The sequence below is a fragment of the Arachis ipaensis genome, chromosome B9 (assembly GCF_059453495.1).
Source record: "Arachis ipaensis isolate K30076 ecotype BB chromosome B9, ASM5945349v1, whole genome shotgun sequence".
In the NCBI taxonomy this organism is placed as follows: Eukaryota; Viridiplantae; Streptophyta; class Magnoliopsida; order Fabales; family Fabaceae; genus Arachis; species Arachis ipaensis.
In genome coordinates this window covers 153,723,631-153,743,355 of record NC_142444.1, presented here as the reverse complement: position 1 = coordinate 153,743,355, position 19,725 = coordinate 153,723,631, and the positions used below count along the sequence as shown (strand labels likewise).

General features: G+C 33.7%; 1 protein-coding gene across 1 annotated transcript; it reads left to right on the top strand.

The window, feature by feature from the left end:
• Positions 1-455: 455 nt before the first annotated feature.
• Positions 456-15,039, top strand: LOC107617936 (callose synthase 3). Its single transcript, XM_016319830.3, has 42 exons — positions 456-918; positions 1,139-1,239; positions 1,329-1,453; positions 1,535-1,628; positions 1,786-1,896; positions 2,026-2,142; positions 2,267-2,359; positions 2,619-2,710; positions 2,898-3,024; positions 3,624-3,761; positions 3,889-3,965; positions 4,074-4,167; positions 4,914-5,036; positions 5,158-5,275; positions 5,560-5,894; positions 6,016-6,068; positions 6,156-6,216; positions 6,466-6,547; positions 6,629-6,678; positions 6,761-6,847; positions 7,212-7,346; positions 7,433-7,527; positions 7,628-7,712; positions 7,787-7,947; positions 8,158-8,281; positions 8,362-8,462; positions 8,551-8,683; positions 8,773-8,924; positions 9,953-10,062; positions 10,164-10,295; positions 10,410-10,478; positions 10,618-10,804; positions 10,872-11,028; positions 11,470-11,589; positions 11,669-11,787; positions 11,943-12,026; positions 12,418-12,530; positions 12,634-12,863; positions 12,952-13,746; positions 13,836-13,886; positions 14,104-14,289; positions 14,576-15,039. The coding sequence occupies exons 1-42, from the start codon at positions 726-728 to the stop codon at positions 14,822-14,824; spliced, it is 5,859 nt and encodes a 1,952-aa protein (XP_016175316.1). The 5' UTR covers positions 456-725; the 3' UTR covers positions 14,825-15,039.
• Positions 15,040-19,725: the final 4,686 nt, after the last annotated feature.

Below are 19,725 nucleotides of genomic sequence, written 5' to 3'. Positions count from 1 at the left end.
CAAAAATAAAAAATGGCATTTGTGACTTAAATTTTTTTTGAATAATATCAAAGTGTTAGGTCGTTTAGTTATGAACTTTCTACTCTTTTAATTCACAAAGTAAAAAATACTCAATTTATAATATTTTTATTTTTAATTTGTAAAAGCCACTTAAAGTAACTGAAGCATGTGATAAAGTCTCACAACTCACAAGTGACAAAGTTTTCTAATCGATAATTGAGGTTTATGGCATTTGTTAATGGGAAAATTTATCTAATTTTAAGGTGGGAATTAATAATATAAAATAGCCGTTAATGTTTGAAATTTGAGAGGGCCAGCAAAAATGGCAGGAGGTGTTATTAAGAGGAAGAAACGGTGGCATTTGTTGAGGAACACAGTTCCAAAAAGAAAACGGACCCCACCTTTTCAGCTTTTCTGACCTCTCTTGACTTGACGAATGTTACACTCAACTCGATTCAACTCAACTCCAACCAAGCGTCTTCCATTTCCACATTCGCATTTCTATTTCCGCAACCGAATCCACCAGCTATACTAATTGCTCAACAACACACATGCTTAGTTTGCTTTGCTTCCCTTTGCAAACACTCACATTCACATTCACACACTCTCTCTATTTCTTCATCTGCTAGCTAGGGCACACTTCTCTCATTTGCATTGTAACTGTGAGCTCAGATTAAGTTTTTAACTTACATGCAACCGGTTCTGTGAAGTAGATCCGCGAAACAATGTCGTCGAGGGTGGGGCCGTCGGAACCGTCGGGGGCGTCGCAGCGGCGGATCACGCGGACGCAAACCGCCGGGAACCTCGGAGAGGCCATATTTGACAGCGAGGTGGTGCCTTCCTCCCTTGTTGAGATTGCACCCATTCTTCGTGTTGCCAATGAGGTTGAGAAGACTCATCCTAGAGTCGCCTATCTCTGTAAGAACATTCTGTTTTTCTCGCTTATTCATTCACTGTCATAGCTAGATTAGTGCAACTCATTGTGTTTATGCTTAGCTGAAGTTCTTTGCTTGCTTCCTGGTGTTGGCTTTGTGCATTTCCTTCGTAGATAGAATATTGCATTTGTGCATGCATTTAATTTCTTTGAAGGCTGTAATTATTTATCCTTGTATGAATGTATTTCTTCTTGCTCTTGTAGGCCGGTTTTATGCCTTTGAGAAAGCTCATAGGTTGGACCCAACTTCAAGTGGTCGTGGTGTTCGGCAATTCAAAACTGCCCTTCTCCAGCGTCTAGAAAGAGTAAGCTATTAATGCTGCTTTTCCAGTATTTCTTCATGGTAATTTTATGTATCTTTCTATCGATTTGTTTCATTTGTTTTTGGGGTTAGGAAAATGATCCAACATTGAAAGGAAGGGTAAAGAAAAGCGATGCTCGTGAGATGCAGAGTTTTTATCAGCACTACTACAAGAAATATATCCAAGCTTTACAGAATGCTGCTGATAAAGCTGACCGGTGAGTTATCTAGATCATTTGTAATATGACACAATCTCAGTTATTTTGCAATTAACAGTGAGTTTGTCTTCTTACTTTCAGTGCACAACTAACCAAGGCATATCAGACTGCTAATGTCCTTTTTGAGGTTTTGAAGGCTGTTAACATGACACAGTCTGTAGAAGTTGATCGTGAGGTTATCTTTCTATAGCTCCAGAAATGTGATTTTCCTATTGATGATATGTGGAATTTTGTCCAAATTTAAATAAGTTGATAGTCTACGTTGCTTGTAATTTGTTTTGTTGTCACCAGTCTTGAGTGCCTATGATTTGTTTGCCACTGACATTTAATAGATTTTGGAGACTCAAGATAAAGTTGCTGAAAAAACAGAGATATTAGTTCCTTACAATATTCTTCCTCTTGATCCTGATAGTGCAAATCAGGCAGTAATGAGATTTCCTGAGGTATGATTGTAGTTTAATTACTTAATATCTATGAAATTATTTTATCCAAAACAAATGTATGAATTTTTAGCCACATCATATAATTTCCATCAAATTGTAGTAAAAGTCCATATTTGGCTCTATTCATAGATCCAAGCTGCTGTATCCGCTCTTCGAAACACAAGAGGTCTTGCCTGGCCTAAGGACTACAAGAAAAAAAAGGATGAAGACATTCTAGATTGGCTTGGGGTAATGTTTGGCTTTCAGGTAAAGTAAAATCTGGAATTGTAACATTTCTATGATTCGAATCTATGTTATTTTAGCATGACATGGCCGCTTCATGACTAGCATACCCTATCGAGCTTGTTTTCACCTCCTGTACTAAATGCAGAAGCACAATGTAGCAAATCAGAGAGAACATTTGATCTTATTGCTTGCAAATGTGCACATAAGGCAATTTCCTAAACCTGATCAACAACCAAAGGTATTCTTTTGATTGGATAAATGATACAGTTTTTGTTTTTGTGTAAAAAAGCATGCACTGGAATTATTCCTTGATGCTATAGGTGTGTTTCTTGCTGCAAATCATTATTAAGGAATTGAAACTTGTTTACTGTATGCATGTACCTGCAATTAATTTACTGGCAATCTATACGTGGAAGCCATACAGTTAATAACAACTATTTTATTTTGCATCAATTGGTGTTTAATCTGATTTTGACTTGGACATATTATTTGATTAGTTGGATGAGCGTGCTCTAACAGAAGTCATGAAGAAACTTTTCAAGAATTACAAAAGGTGGTGCAAGTATTTGGGTCGGAAAAGTAGCCTTTGGTATGTGTTTCTATTTTCATTGTGTCGAATGATTATGCAACTGTTCTTTTTCTAACTAGGAGTTCTTTGTTTGGCTACAAATGGGTATAATCACACATTATTCATTTTAAACTTGTTTTCACAATGATGCTAAATCCATATGTCAGCTTCTGAATCTCACACAAACATTTGTGGATGCATATTGCAGGTTACCAACCATACAGCAAGAAGTGCAGCAGCGTAAACTACTGTACATGGGCCTTTATCTTCTAATATGGGGTGAAGCTGCCAACCTAAGATTCATGCCAGAATGCCTGTGCTATATCTATCACCATGTAAGCTTTGTAATTAGAACAAACTATTGTTTAATATTATAGAATGAAACTGCAACAGGTAATGAATATCCATTACCAAACTTACTAATTAATGAATTTTCACGAGTGCACATGTATAAGCTTGTGTTTTCGAGTGGGTTTTTTCCTTTTAAGCTATTAGGAATGTATATTTCAACGGTTTTAGTATCTGTGTTCAACCTTATTTAATTGTGTAAAGGCTTTTTTAACTACCTTTTAGTCCTCTTTTGCTTCCATATTATACATTCTCAGTTCAATATTTTGATACCAACATAAACTCTAGGTTAGGTTTTCTTACCTGATAACCCTCATATTTTATCTTGTGCCGAAATAATTAACTATGAAGATTATGAAGGTTTGGAGGAACTTTTGTAGTTCCTACCATTCGGTCATTATAGTTTATGATACAGTATTGGAGATCAACTCTCTCAAAAGTTCAAGTTGTTAGGAAGAAGAACAAGCGTTTAACACTACATCTCTAACTGATGCATTAACGCCCTGTGTTTTGGCATTTAAGGAGAATCAACCACATATTGACATGTTCTGTGCTTTTGCGGGATACTTTTTGTGGTCTCTTGTAGATGGCTTTTGAATTGTATGGTATGCTTTCTGGTAATGTTAGTCCAATGACGGGAGAGAATATCAAGCCAGCTTATGGAGGTGAAGAGGAGGCTTTCTTGGGGAAAGTTGTAACTCCTATCTATAATGTGATTGCAAAGGTGCTTTCCGCCCTTTATTATTGTCTTCTTTTCCCTCCTTGTTTTATGTTTGTCATCATGCACAACCAGTGTGTAATTTGTACCATTGATAATGCCTCATAAATAATTATAACTGTGTCGCTAACAGGAAGCTGAAAGGAGTAAAAAGGGGAGGTCAAAGCATTCACAATGGAGGAACTATGATGATTTAAATGAATATTTCTGGTACAGCTGATGGTTCTCTCTTTCTGTCAATATATCCTCTTCTGTTTGCTGCCTATTACAGTATTGCTGATGCCTTTCTGGGCTATCAATTCTTAATGACAATTGTAGGTCAGCTGATTGTTTCCGGCTTGGTTGGCCAATGCGTGCTGATGCTGATTTCTTTTCGCTGCCAGTTGAGCGTCAAGATTTTGACAAATCTAATGTAAGTGCTGATCATGAATTTATTGTCTTTGATTTTTCTCACTATCTTCACAATTATAAAACATTTACTTGCTCCCAGTATGGGTTCATGGGGCATCCAGCGAATCTTATATGCTCTGCTGCGTATAGTTGGTGTCATTTTTGTTGGGTAGAAGAGTTGGATATCTGAAATTTATGCTTGGTGTCATTTTTCTTCATAGTTCTTTTGTATAGATGACTCTATCTTTCTTCGAATCTAGCTTTTTGGGTGAAAGCCACTTGCTTGTGTGATACTTTGAGTTTGTCTTTATAATTGCAATGCATTTAGGGTATATATGGAACATTTGAAACAAGACTAAGTTGAGACAAATTTAAGCGTTTAAGAGCTCATTTGATGTTTCGGATTTAAGACCAAATACATGAATCTTTTTTGCTTTTTCGGGAGACAATTATGATATGTACTGTTTGATTAAAAAAATAGACTTAATGTTTGGAAGATGGGAAGAAACTCATTTGTACTGTTGTACTTGATTATGACATTGACTACTAAGTTATGTAAACTGTCAAATGGATTTACTGTTGTACTTGATTATGACGTTGGCTACTAAGTGATGGAAACTGTCTGATGGATTTTTTTTTTTTTTTTTTTTGAATTTCTTACCATTTATATGAATAACTTAATTCAACTAGTAACTGTTGAAAGCCTGAAACAGTGAAACTCCCATGTGCCACCTTATCATAAGTCTTGCTGCAAACTTGAATTTACAGGATAACAAGCCAACTAATTCCGACAGATGGGTTGGAAAAGTTAACTTTGTTGAGATAAGGTCATTTTGGCATATTTTCAGAAGTTTTGATCGCATGTGGGGCTTCTTCATTTTGTGCTTACAGGTAATAAATATTGCGTTATGTATTTATGTTGTCACTCTCCCTCTACGTTAATTGTTTTTCCCTTTAATATAATGCAAAATAAGATCTACTTCTGAGTTCTGAATAGCTAATATTTGATTAGGCAATGATTATTGTTGCATGGAATGGATCTGGGAATCCAAGTGCAATTTTTAATGGTGATGTCTTCAAGAAGGTGCTGAGTGTGTTTATAACAGCAGCCATATTGAAACTTGGACAAGGTAGGGGATAGCAAATTTTACCTGAAGATATACTACTGTCTAGTGTAATTCAATAGCTAATTCTATCATTGTTGCATGTGTTTCTGTAAAAATTGCAATCTACCTTGCTACTTTAACCGCCGTTTTGGAACCATTTCTTCTGCCGCTATTAATGTCTAACATGCAAGAGTATCAATGGCCAGAGTCTTTCTAAACTTGTTTACTTTCAAGCTTTTTACATTATGAGGAGGTTGCTTATGGTTTTTCCTTTTTCTTTATCCTGGTTCTGTTTTTCACTTGGGCAGCTACTCTGGATGTGATTCTCAGTTGGAAAGCACAGCGAACTATGTCCATGCATGTTAAGTTGAGATATATTCTTAAAATTATTTCAGCTGCAGCATGGGTGATTGTTCTTTCAGTTACATATGCTTACACTTGGGACAATCCTCCTGGGTTTGCTCAAACCATCCAAAGTTGGTTTGGGAGCAATTCAAGTTCGTCTTCTTTGTTTATTATGGCTGTTGTTATATACTTGTCCCCGAACATGCTTGCTGCCATATTATTTCTTTTCCCACTTATTCGTCGGTTTCTTGAGAGGTCAAACTATAGGATTGTGATGCTAATGATGTGGTGGTCACAGGTAGGTGACATCAAAACTCTGTTTTCATTATCTATTTTGTGGTTTGGTACAACAAACAGCAGTTTTTTTGTGCCATTGCAAGTGGGACTATAACTAGTTTTTTCTGCTTTAAAAATGACAGCCTCGTCTCTATGTTGGTAGGGGAATGCATGAGAGCACTTTGTCCCTTTTCAAGTAAGAAAGTTCTAGAGTCTCTCATCATTCGGGATTGATACAACTTTCCTAGGAATAAGATGTTAATTCTCTGTCTTTAATTTTCAGGTACACAATGTTTTGGGTCCTCTTATTGATCACAAAGTTAGCGTTCAGCTACTATATAGAGGTGATTCCTTATCATTTATTACAGTTGGATGGTTCTGTCATTTCCTCTGCTTTTTCTTTTTCACATCCTAATTGTTTGTATCGTGCATTGTTGCTATAGATAAAATGTCTGTTTGTAGCTTTCTTTAAAAAAATCAATTAACTCGTATAACTGTCTGTATTGGACATTAATAAAAACATAACTACTTCTTTGAAATAACCAATTAATTTGATTTGTGTTAATGGTCTCTCTCTTTCATTCTTATTATAGATAAAGCCTCTGGTGGGACCAACAAAAGCTATAATGGGTGTAAAAATCTCGAAATTCCAGTGGCATGAATTCTTTCCCCATGGTAGTAAGGTTGAGCATTTTTTTTAATTTTTTACTATTTCATTTCATTTTTCTCATGTGAATTACCTTGTGCTTTTTGTAGCTCGAAATAATGTTGGTGTTATAATTGCACTTTGGGCTCCAATTATTCTGGTATGTTTTCATACTATAGTTAATTTGGTTGCTCTTCAATATATTCTGCATAATTACCTAAATCTTTTTTCCCCCTTTAAAGGTATACTTCATGGATACCCAGATTTGGTATGCCATATTTTCTACTTTATTTGGTGGTATTTATGGAGCATTCCGTCGCCTCGGAGAGGTTAGTAGATTGCCTTCCCCTTTGATCTCTTTTATAATGGTTTTGGATCATTAGATTTTGTTATTTATTTATTGCTTAATCATGTTCTAAAGAAGCAAGAATTTGTTGCCATGGTAGATATGCATTAGTCTTGTTCCTTCCATCTGCTATCCTTTGAATGTCGGACTGCTCCTCAAGCAATAATATGTAGCCATTGTCACTAGTGTCTTTTTCTAGTTGATTATTCAAGTTTATGTTTGCTTGAGTTTCAAGTTTGGTTTTCTAATTCTAATAGAATCAAATCCAAGTTGTTGATTTTGAAGGGGTCTTTTTGAATGAATTTATTAGTGCCTTTTATAATCATTTCACTGTCTGCTGGTTTCAGATAAGGACACTAGGAATGCTCAGATCCCGTTTTGAATCATTGCCTGGAGCCTTCAATGCTTGTTTGATCCCCGAGGAAAAGAGTGACCAAAGGAAAAAAGGACTGAAAGCTACTTTTTCTCGCAGATTTGATCAGGTTAATTATTATGCTATCACATTCTTGAGATTTTAATTAAAAATTAACAGTATCCTCAACTTACATAATTTGGCTAAATGGTACAGATTCCATCTAACAAAGGTAAAGAGGCTGCAAGATTTGCTCAGTTGTGGAACCAAATAATCACTAGTTTCAGAGAGGAAGATCTTATCAGTAATAGGTTGTCAGTGGATTCAATTTATGCTTTCAGTTCTTGTTCTTTCCTGTCTATACATACTGTTTTTTTAACAGCAGTGTACTCTTATGGTGTTCTTATTCAGAGAAATGGACCTTTTGCTTGTACCTTATTGGGCTGATCGTGAGTTGGACCTTATACAATGGCCACCATTCTTACTTGCGAGCAAGGTTTGTTTATTCTGTCTTCTTTTTGAAACTTTGCTACCTTTATGCTCATTTAATAATTTGTCTGTGTTCCATAGATTCCAATCGCAGTGGATATGGCCAAAGACAGCAATGGAAAGGATAAAGAGCTGAGGAAAAGGATAGAGGCTGACAACTATATGTCTTGTGCTGTTCGGGAGTGCTATGCTTCATTTAAGAGCATTATTAAGTACCTGGTTCAGGGGGACCGTGAGAAACAGTAAGTTTTAAAGCTATAATGTGGTTGTTTATAGAAGTGAGAGTGCTTTATGAGGGATCTCTTTCTTGATAATCTCTTCCTATCTTGATCGAAAGTAGACTCATGGAAATAACTAGTTCCTCAACTTTAATGCTTTGCCTTCTACGACACTCTTAATCGGTTGTCATTTATCTAAAACCTTTTGGTTTTTGTTGGCACCTTTCATTTCAGGGTTATAGAATCCATTTTCTCTGAGGTAGACAAACATATAGAAGAAGGTGACCTAATAAGTCAATTCAGACTAAATGCACTTCCTAGTCTCTACCGGCAGTTTGTTGAGCTAATCAAATATTTGGTATTGTTTGATCACCTTATGTAGTTTATATTTTAGTTATAAGCATGTCAAAATCTTATCATGCATTTTTTATGTTGCAGATAGACAATAAGCATGAAGAAAGGGACCAAGTTGTGATTCTCTTCCAGGACATGCTAGAAGTAGTGACGAGAGATATAATGTTGGAGGATCATATATCCAGGTGAAGAAACATAGAACCCAATCTCTACACGTTTGAAGGGAATCATCATAATTCCTTGATTATGATTGTGTTGGTTTTGATGGAACAGTTTGGTAGAATCAATCCATGGTGGATCTGGACATGAGGGGATGCTTGCCATTGAGTCACAACATCAGCTGTTTGCTTCTGAAGGAGCTATTAGGTTTCCAATTCAACCAGTTACTGAAGCTTGGACAGAGAAGGTTCTCTACCAATCTAGTTATTTTGCTAAGAGTATGAATAGTGGAGTGCATATCTGATGTCATGTTTTCCTCCTTTTAAAAATTGGCAGCTTAAACGGCTTTACTTGCTGCTTACAACCAAAGAATCTGCAATGGACGTACCATCTAATTTGGAAGCCAAAAGGCGTATTTCTTTTTTCTCTAATTCACTGTTTATGGACATGCCTGCAGCACCCAAAGTCCGCAATATGCTTTCATTCTCGTAAGCTTTTCCATAGTCCTGTATTTTATTGCATTTTTCCATTGACACTTCTGAAATAGATAATTCAAAGCTCTTAGAGACTCTCCTTTCTTACATACTATTTGCATATCTGAATTGTTTTGTGTCTATGCATTCTTGGTGACTGAAGATTCAAAGTATTTATATAGTATTTATTATTATTATTATGTTTTTATTTTTTCCCCCAAAAATATGCGTACATAGTTATAACTTAAATTTGTAAGTAAAAAATTTACAAGGTTTTCAAACTATACTTAGATTCATGAATAGAATAATGTGATAACAATTCTAACCGAAGGATTAGATCCTGAATGAACAAAAATTGCTGCATTAATGACGAATTTTGATTGATTCCATTCATAATAGAGTGCATTATAATCATCAGCACAATTATTTGCTAAACTCACAAAAATCAAATTATTTAAAAGCAAAATGATATTGTTAACTAAAAATAAAAACGTAAACTTTCCAAAACAACACGATCAACATCTGCAACTTTTATGTTATTGTGAAGGCAACCCAGTTTTATTGTTTGCTCTGGTTTCATTTTCATGGCTAGCTTTCAGGAACAATAATTTCTTGAAAGATGGTGTAGGAAGAAATTGTATTAATAATAAAATATTATTGGATGAAAGCTATGGTAAATTCTTTTCACCGTACTGCAGCTTGAAGCTTTTTCCCATGAAATAATAACTTACTGGTTATTAGAAATTAGAAATATTCTTTGCTTTTTTATGTTGGTCGACATATATACACATATACGTGCTTACATATATTGTTGAGGGAAAGAATTCCTCAGCTTGTAGGTCTTAGTCCTTCTTCAAAATTACAATGTCTAATAAAGTAGAAACTAATTATATCCCTAATTGATACATAGATGAACTTTAATATCAACATATATATATATATATATACACACACACACTCATTGTATTAAAAGTAACTGTAACTTCCTTTAGAAAGAAAATGAATCATGTAAATATTTATTTCTGGCACTATTGACTTAACAGGGTTTTAACACCATATTACACTGAAGAGGTTCTCTTTTCCTTACGTGAGTTGGAATCACCCAATGAAGATGGTGTTTCGATACTCTTTTACTTGCAAAAGATCTTTCCAGGTTCACCCCTTTACACATAAATCACTATGTTGCAGAAGTGTGAAAGTTCAAGGATGGATATCATTGCATTTGATGTAACCTTTTTTGTTATTGATACACAGACGAATGGAACAACTTCCTTCAGAGAGTGAATTGTACCAGTGAGGAGGAACTGAAAGGAAATGAATCGGATGAGTTAGAAGAAGAACTTCGTCTCTGGGCTTCATACAGAGGCCAAACTTTGACTAAAACTGGTCCTCTCTCTCTCTCTCTCTCTCACACACACACACACACACACAAAAGAACAAATATTTCTGATACAAGCTTGTTAGTTGTTGTAATTGACTGAAGTTTGCATACTGGTGCAGTAAGAGGCATGATGTACTACAGAAAGGCTTTGGAGCTCCAGGCTTTCCTTGACATGGCAAAAGATGAAGGTGATTGATTGCTTTTGGGATTGGCTGAATGCATACTCAATATCAGCATTTGTTTTAGCTTTGAATTTACAAGTCAAAGAAACTCAAGATTCTTTTTTCAGAAGTTTTGTTTTTCTGACAAAATGCCATGAATGTGCAGATTTGATGGAAGGCTATAAAGCCATAGAAAATTCAGACAACAATGCAACGGGTGAAAGGTCATTGTTGACACAATGTCAAGCAGTAGCAGATATGAAATTCTCATATGTAGTATCATGCCAACAATATGGGATTGACAAGCGATCTGGTGCTGCTCGTGCTCAAGACATATTGAGGCTTATGACAAGGTAAGTTAGTGTCCCTGCTTAGTAATACTGATCTTAATGCTTCATGTACTTATTCATTGATTGGCAGATACCCTTCACTTCGGGTTGCTTACATTGATGAGGTTGAGGAACCTAGCAAAGAGAGGCCAAAAAAGATCAACAAGGTTTATTACTCTTGTTTAGTGAAGGCAATGCCAAAATCCAGTAATCCTTCAGAGACAGAGCCAGTGCAGTATTTAGACCAGGTGATTAGATGTTGATACATGGAGCCTGTAATTTTTTTCATCTTTTTTTACTCTAGTAATTTATTACAAAGAAAATATTTTTTTTCTATTGGGAAGAAACAGTGAAAATACAACCTATGGAGGATACAAAATATGATAACATTGGAAAGTTTATAGTTGACATGGCTTAAGCTTTTAGGAGAGATGGTTCACGACATAATCTTGATGGTGAATAATATTAATTTTCCTAGGATTGGAAGAGGGGTATATGCATAACTGAATAAACCCTTTTACAGAGAAACAATGTTTTGTAAAAATGTTAACTTCAATGAGGGAGTAAATAGTTTTTTCTGTAGGGCTAAATTCAACTCTAGACTTTAACTTTTGCTCAATCTTTTTCACTCCATTGAATTCACTTGAAGATATCTTGGTTCATATTCTCCACTTGACTCTCCTAATCAGGTAATATATAAAATAAAGCTTCCTGGACCAGCTATTTTGGGTGAGGGTAAGCCTGAAAATCAGAACCATGCCATAATTTTCACACGTGGAGAAGGCTTGCAAACAATAGATATGAACCAGGTAAGCTTGTATGATAAGGCAGAGAACACAATTATAAGGTCTTGCATAATGCTATGTGATTAAGTTGCCTTTTCTGTAGGACAACTATATGGAAGAAGCTTTGAAAATGAGAAACTTATTGCAAGAATTTCTTAAGAAGCATGATGGTGTGAGGTACCCAAGTATTCTTGGACTCAGGGAGCATATATTTACTGGAAGGTAAAGTCACTTGGGTCTTTTATTTATCTCTGTTTTTGAATATAATTTTTATTTTTTTCATTTTTTTTTTTGTATTCCTGAAAAGTAACATTTTTCTCATACAACTGTAGTTGATAAATTTTAGTGTCCCTGACTATGTCTGCCTGAGATTTCAGTGTTTCTTCACTTGCATGGTTCATGTCAAATCAGGAGACCAGTTTTGTTACAATTGGTCAGAGATTGTTGGCTAATCCCCTGAAGTAAGTTCTCATTATTGATCTTTTCGCTTGTTTTTATCTTTTGATGGCTAAGAAAATTATATGACTGAGAAGAGGAGTTGGAGAAAAAGGTTCCAAGTGGGAGACACAAACGGTTGACATGCTTGGTCCAGATGGTATTTTGAGCAACTTTATAGTTGCATAAATATAAAATCCATACTGAAGCAACATATAGAGAAAGTGACAATCTGAATGCATCAAATGAATACAGGGCAAATACTAACTCATTAATGCCTTTAAGTAATATTTTGTCATATTTTCCTTAGATATATTTTTGTATCACCATTTTGGGCTTCATCATACATTTTTCTTCGATACTCTATATATGTTATAGAAATGTATAATCTACTTTCTTTTATTATGCTTTCTATAGGGTTCGCTTCCACTATGGTCATCCCGATGTCTTTGATAGGCTTTTTCACCTCACAAGAGGGGGTGTTAGCAAAGCCTCCAAGGTTATCAATCTGAGCGAAGATATTTTTGCTGGTAAAGTGATGTCCAAAACATTCTTTCGTTGCTTTGTTTTTTTTTTCTTTTAAGTTTTAGTTTTATCTTACCCGTGTATGAATTTTACTATGTTATAATGTAGGCTTTAACTCTACACTCCGTGAAGGAAATGTCACTCATCATGAGTACATTCAAGTTGGGAAGGGGAGAGATGTTGGACTCAACCAGATTTCTATGTTTGAAGCAAAGATAGCTAATGGCAATGGAGAGCAAACACTGAGTCGAGATGTGTACCGACTTGGGCATCGTTTTGATTTCTTCAGAATGCTGTCTTGTTATTTCACCACAGTTGGATTTTACTTCAGTACACTTGTATGTTACCCTTAGAGTCAAGTCTTCCTTGTGTTGTTCTTATATCCAGAATTTCTGACCTTTTAGTTTACCTCTTTTTATTTTACAGATTACTGTTCTTACTGTATATGTATTCCTCTATGGTCGCCTATATCTGGTTCTCAGTGGGCTTGAAGAAAGTTTGAGTACACAGAAAGCCATTCGTGACAATAAGCCTCTTCAAGTGGCTCTGGCTTCTCAGTCGTTTGTTCAAATAGGGTTTTTGATGGCCTTGCCCATGTTAATGGAAATTGGCTTGGAAAAGGGCTTTAGAACTGCACTTAGTGAGTTCATATTAATGCAGTTGCAGCTAGCTCCAGTATTCTTCACATTCTCGCTTGGGACAAAGACTCACTATTATGGAAGGACGTTACTTCATGGAGGTGCAAAATATAGACCTACAGGTCGAGGTTTTGTGGTTTTCCATGCCAAATTTGCAGACAACTATAGACTTTACTCACGGAGCCACTTTGTCAAGGGTATTGAGCTCATGATTTTGCTGGTAGTGTACCAAATTTTTGGTCATACTTATAGAAGTGGGGTTGCCTATCTCTTCATCACTGTGTCGATGTGGTTTATGGTGGGCACTTGGCTTTATGCACCCTTCTTGTTCAATCCTTCTGGGTTTGAGTGGCAAAAGATTGTTGATGATTGGACTGATTGGAATAAATGGATTAGCATCCGAGGTGGCATAGGCGTACCGCCTGAGAAAAGTTGGGAGTCCTGGTGGGAGGAGGAACAAGATCATCTCCAATATTCAGGAACACGGGGAATCATAGCTGAGATATTGTTATCTCTGCGCTTCTTTATCTATCAATATGGTCTTGTTTATCACCTAAATTTTACAAAAACAAAAAGTATCCTGGTTAGTCTTCACCTTCATTGCTCTTCTCATCTTTATTTGTTTCTACTTATCAAAATTTGGAAAACTGAATGCGTTGTCTTGGTTTACAGGTGTATGGCATATCATGGTTGGTGATCTTTTTATTTTTATCTGTGGTGAAGGTTAGTACAAGTTGTGTGTTTAAGTATGGCATATCGGAATTGTAGACCTGATGTATGTTTTCTCAAAATAAAATCATTATATCTGTTGTAAACTTGTCGCTTTCTTGCCCATAAAGCTTGCGTCAAAATCCTGTGTTATATCAACACTTATTTCTTTCTATCTAGCAGAGCAAGTTCCTGTGTCCTTTCTGATTTTTCCTTTTTCACATTGTTTCAGGTGGTATCTGTTGGGAGGAGAAAATTCAGCGCAGATTTTCAACTTGTCTTCCGGCTAATCAAAGGATTGATATTCGTGACTTTTGTATCAGTTCTGGCCCTCTTAATTGCCCTTCCTCATATGACAATCCAGGACATTATTGTTTGCATTCTTGCTTTCATGCCAACCGGATGGGGAATGCTACAGGTTATTGCTCTTTCCTTCTTTTTCCCTCCAACTAAAGATAACTATTTTTTATCATTAATCGTTGGAACACACTTACCTGGAGCTTTTGGTTTTAAAAATTGTTTGCAATGCAATAAATCTTACTTTAGACAGTTTTATCTTCCCATTCATGAGGCAGTTTATTATTATTTTATATTTGAGGTTTGACTTTATTATGTGCAATTACATTATCTTGATTTTCTTCAACGTGCTTGTTTACGGCTTTGGCTTTTCGAAGTTACCTTACTGTTATCATTGTATTTTGCAGATTGCACAAGCATTAAAGCCTCTAGTACGGAAAGCTGGATTTTGGGGCTCAGTAAAAACTCTTGCACGTGGCTACGAGATTGTAATGGGTTTGCTTTTGTTCACTCCCATTGCATTTCTTGCTTGGTTTCCATTTGTTTCGGAATTTCAGACACGTATGCTGTTCAACCAAGCATTCAGCCGAGGCTTGCAAATTTCTCGCATTCTTGGAGGCCAAAGGAAGGGGCGCTCTTCTCGTAACAAGGAATAGTCTTCTCTTTCTTCTGCACAGAGCTTTCCCATGCATGATGCATGCAACCACGCCTCTTGTGCAATGTTTTTGTAGCCATTGTATTGTAATTGAAGTAGCTGTTATTGAGAATGGGAAGGATACTAGGCCTCAATTTTGTTGCTGGCATTTGATTATCGCCAAAAGCTCAAAACCAATTAGTGAGTGTTCATTCAATTTAAATTTGTCTTCTCTAACTAACTTGAGTTGGTTGAGTGGTCAGTTCACTTTACTGTTAAGCGATAAACACTAAATAGAGTTTAGATCCGCGATGAGTTTTTAACCTATCAGGATAAAGGATACCGTGGACAATTAAAGACATGTATGATGGGGCCACAACTAGTGTGAAGACTCAAGGTGGTGTGACAGAGGAATTCCCTATTGATATAGGATTACACCAGGGATCATCCTTAAGTCTATACCTTTTCACATTAGTCTTGGAAGTACTCACAGAGCACATCCAAGAGCCTGTGCCATGGTGCATGCTTTTTGCCGATGATATCGTCCTTATGGGAGAGTCAAGGGAAGATCTAAATAAGAAGTTGGAGTTATGGAGAGAAGCTTTAGAAGTGTATGGTCTGCGTATAAGCCGTAGCAAGACGGAATATATGGAATGTAAGTTCAGTTTGAGAAGGGAAAATCCCAATAGAGGTGAAAATTGGAGAAAACATCCTACGAAAAGTTAAAAATTTTAAGTATCTTGGGTGCATCATACAGGATAATGGAGAGATTGAACATGATGTAAATCATAAGATCCAAGCAGGTTGGTCAAAATGACGGAGTGCATTTGGTTTTATATGCGACAAAAAAATGCTCTTAAAACTTAAAGGTAAATTCTATCGCACCGCTATAAGATCGGCTATGCTGTATGGTACGGAGTGTTGGGCGGCTAAAGGGAAGCACGAACATAAGTTCAGTGTGGCAGAGATGAAGATGTTGAGATGGATGAGTAGTCATACGCGATTGGATAAAATAAGGAATGAAGATATAAGGGAGAGAGTTGGAGTAGCACCCATTGTGGAAAAGATGGTTGAATCGCGTCTCAAGTGGTTTGGACATGTGAGAAGAAGATCGATAGAACATCCAGTCAGGAGGGTGGATGAGATGGAAGATGGACAAAGGGCGAAAGGCAGAGGAAGACCTAAGAAGACCATCCATGAGGTGGTCAAACGAGATCTACATGTAAACGGTCTCTCTGTAGACATGATACATGACAGAGCACAATAGCGTCGTTTGATTCATGTAGCCGACCCCACTTAGTGGAACAAGGATTTATTGTTGTTGTAAGTGGTTAGCTTACTTGTCCATTTAGACAAAGGACGAAAATTCAAATCTCGTGCATATAATAATCCATTGCCGGTAGTATTGAATGGAGTTGAGATATATGAGGGATTAGTCATTAATATGATCCACGGAGGAATACTCTAGAGTCTAGACTAAACAAAAAATTATCTTCCTATCTCTTATTCATTGATTGATGTACTCGAGTTTTTCTTAATTCAACGGTTGATAATATTTGACATTAAATTATAAAACATCTTATAATTTGACTTTGGTAAATATTAATGTAATTTATCATATTATTAGGTTAAGGGCCGATTTAAATAAATAATTTAATTAATTTTTTTTTGAAATAGGAACCTAAAATATGAATTTATATTAAAAATAGTTTATAAATAAGTTAAAATTTAACTAATTTTTACCCTTAAGACAAATGTTAAAACTACTAATAAAAAAGATTATTATAAAAAAATGTGCAAAATTTAATTTCTAATTTAATTGCGGGGTATTTTTTAAAATAAAATAGTAATATTAACTTGTGTTTTTAGAGTACAAGTTAGCTAAACTCAATAAGATCCTTATTGGTTTGAGCGTTTTTGTTTTTATTTTTATTTTCAAATGAAAAGCATTTTGAATGAAAACATTTTTTAAAAAATAGGACAGAATTTAAAATGTAATTTATTTTGTATTTAAGTTTTTTTAGTCATAAAAATACTTATTTTAAAATAGAGGTGATACGCGAGTTAAACCCAAAATAGTTTCTGATATTGGCATCATGTATTAAAATCGTCCTTGAGATTTTAATTGCACTAATTACATCTCTGAGATTGATAAAAGTGCACCATGTTAATCCCGGATTCATTTTTCATTAACGACGTGATGACATGACTTGATGACGTGGGCTATTAGTGACACGTGTTACTCCATGATTTGGCCACGCGCAATGATATGATGATGTGGTGACCGTTTGTGCCACGTGTCATAACAATATTCGTCCACGTGTCCATTATGTCATCATTATAGATGCATCAAATTAGTCCTTCACTTTGCATTAAATGACTCGTTTTAGTCCCTGAAATTAAATGTCGTGCATTACACTTGTTTTTTCTTTTTTTTCCATAAATTCAAAATTCTCAATATCTTTGAATGCATTAATTTCAATTCTATTTTTCATATGTTATTCAAATACAAGTACTTTTATAAAATATTTTTTCTCTTGCGGATACCCCTAATCGCCATCTTAGAGTTGACGTGAAGGCATTTCAAGTACCTTCACTACCATCTCCGACCTCTTTCAGTGCTTTTATAAAATATTTGTTCTCTTGCGAATATCTCTAACCGAGTTTTGGAGTTGATGTGAAGGCATTTCAAGCACCTTCACTACCATCTCCGCTTTCACTATATCTCCGACCTCTTTCGTCTAGACTGAAGAGGTACTTGAAGTGTCTTCAGTCTAACCCATTTATACACAATGAAAACGTGTATTTCGTAAGAACAAAAAAAATGTTTATTTTAATTATTGATTTCTTGTATGTTTTTTGATAAAAAAAATGTGTTTAATCAATCATATAACTCTTTTTCTATAATATCATACTTATATATTACAAATTTTACCAATGTTAAATTATTATGGGAAAAAAATTATATAATCTATCTATCTATCTATCTATCTACTTAATATACTAAAATTGGGTTTCCCCCCAACTAATAGAAGTGGGGTGTCGATTCCTCGTGAATCTATTTTCCCGCCAAAATGGATGCACTATTTTCTCTTCTAAATGTATCTTATAAAAATATCTTTATTATAATTATACTATAATTAGCATTTAAGTAATAATGTAAATTATACTAATTTAGAAAAATATATTTATTATAGTTATATAAAATTAATATTTAATGCATTATTAAACTACTTATCAATTATCAATCGAAAATATTTTTTATCATTTTAATAATAATAATAATAATAATAATAATAATAATAATAATAATAATAATAATAATAATAACCAATTTATATTTCTCTAGATAAATTTATTTTAAAAAAATATCTTTATTATAATTATATTACAATATTACAATTAATATTTAATGAATAATACATAATTATACTAATTTAAGAAAATATCTTTATTATCTATCTCTATTCTATCTATTCTATTATATAAAAATCGAGTTTTTGTACTTAATGATGGAACTGATGTGGCATGCTCTTGAAGTGTTTTCTAATTTATTTTATTTAATTTATTAAAGTAAATTAATTATAATTAATTAATTATATCAATTAATTAGTTTGATTAGACATTCAAATCTCACTATTTATTATAATTTATATGAATTAATTAATTATTTGATTTGATTGGAACAAATATCAAATTATTTAATGAATAATAAATATGATAATAAAATATATGAATTAATTTAATTAGTTTATTTTTCTCAATACCATCTATTTATATAAGATCAAATGTTTTTTATTCATTCACTCTCTTTTCTCTCTCTCTTCCTCCCTCCCTCCATCGTGTTTAGGGTAAAATTTTTGTAATTTATTTTTTTTATCTTTATTTATACATTTTATTTTTTTATATTTTTTTAAAATTTTTGTTTATTTTAATTGCTTATTATTAGACGCATACTTTTTTTTTTCTTTTAGCTTCTGATTAACAAAAAAGGTGTCATCTTTATGTTGTTTTTAAATAATCTTACTATAATTTTGTTTTATAATATTCTTTTTTGTCATGTGTACTTCAATTCATATATATATATATATATATATATATTATCTTTTTTTTGTGATTCACAATTAATACATACATTGTTCGTGTATGTGATTTATATGTTAATGTTATTATTGATTCTTTTTATTATTTTTTTGTGTCTCTTTGTTGCTCTTTATTTTAGTTATATTCATTGATTTCTCTGTAATGATGTTCTTTTTATTTGAAATATCGTGATAATTTAGAGTGTATATTGTGACCCATGTGATATTCGTTAATTTGGTGTATCTTTTTAGATGCTTTATATTATAATGTGTTTAAGGAGTTGACTTAAAATTATAATATGATATATAAATTTATAATATGATTTATAGTATACTAAAATATTAGGACATTATTATATAGATATTTTTTTATTTGGCGATTAGATTCAACTATATAGGATCTTGAAAATTATGCAATTATGTGATTAGTTATTTTTTTATATAATTATTGTATTGATCATTTATATTAGTGAGACTATTTTTATTATTAATATTTATAAATATGCTATTATTTAAATAATTGATTGAATCATCTTATTCGTTTAAATTTAATTCTATTGAATTAATTATTCAAGGTGCCATCGCTATTTCTATTTTTAAATTTTTTTAATATTATTTAAAAAATCTAATAACATAATAATAAAAAAAAAGACAGAACAAAAAAATTTTTAATGTGAAAATAGGGTAAAAAAATAAATTTATTTAATAACTTTTTCAGGATATATATGTTTAATTTTTTTTATAGATAATTAAGGCATGAAAAATTATTAAATTCTAACAATAATTATTAAGGATAAATAATTATTATAATTAAAAATAATGTCAATTTAAATGATATACA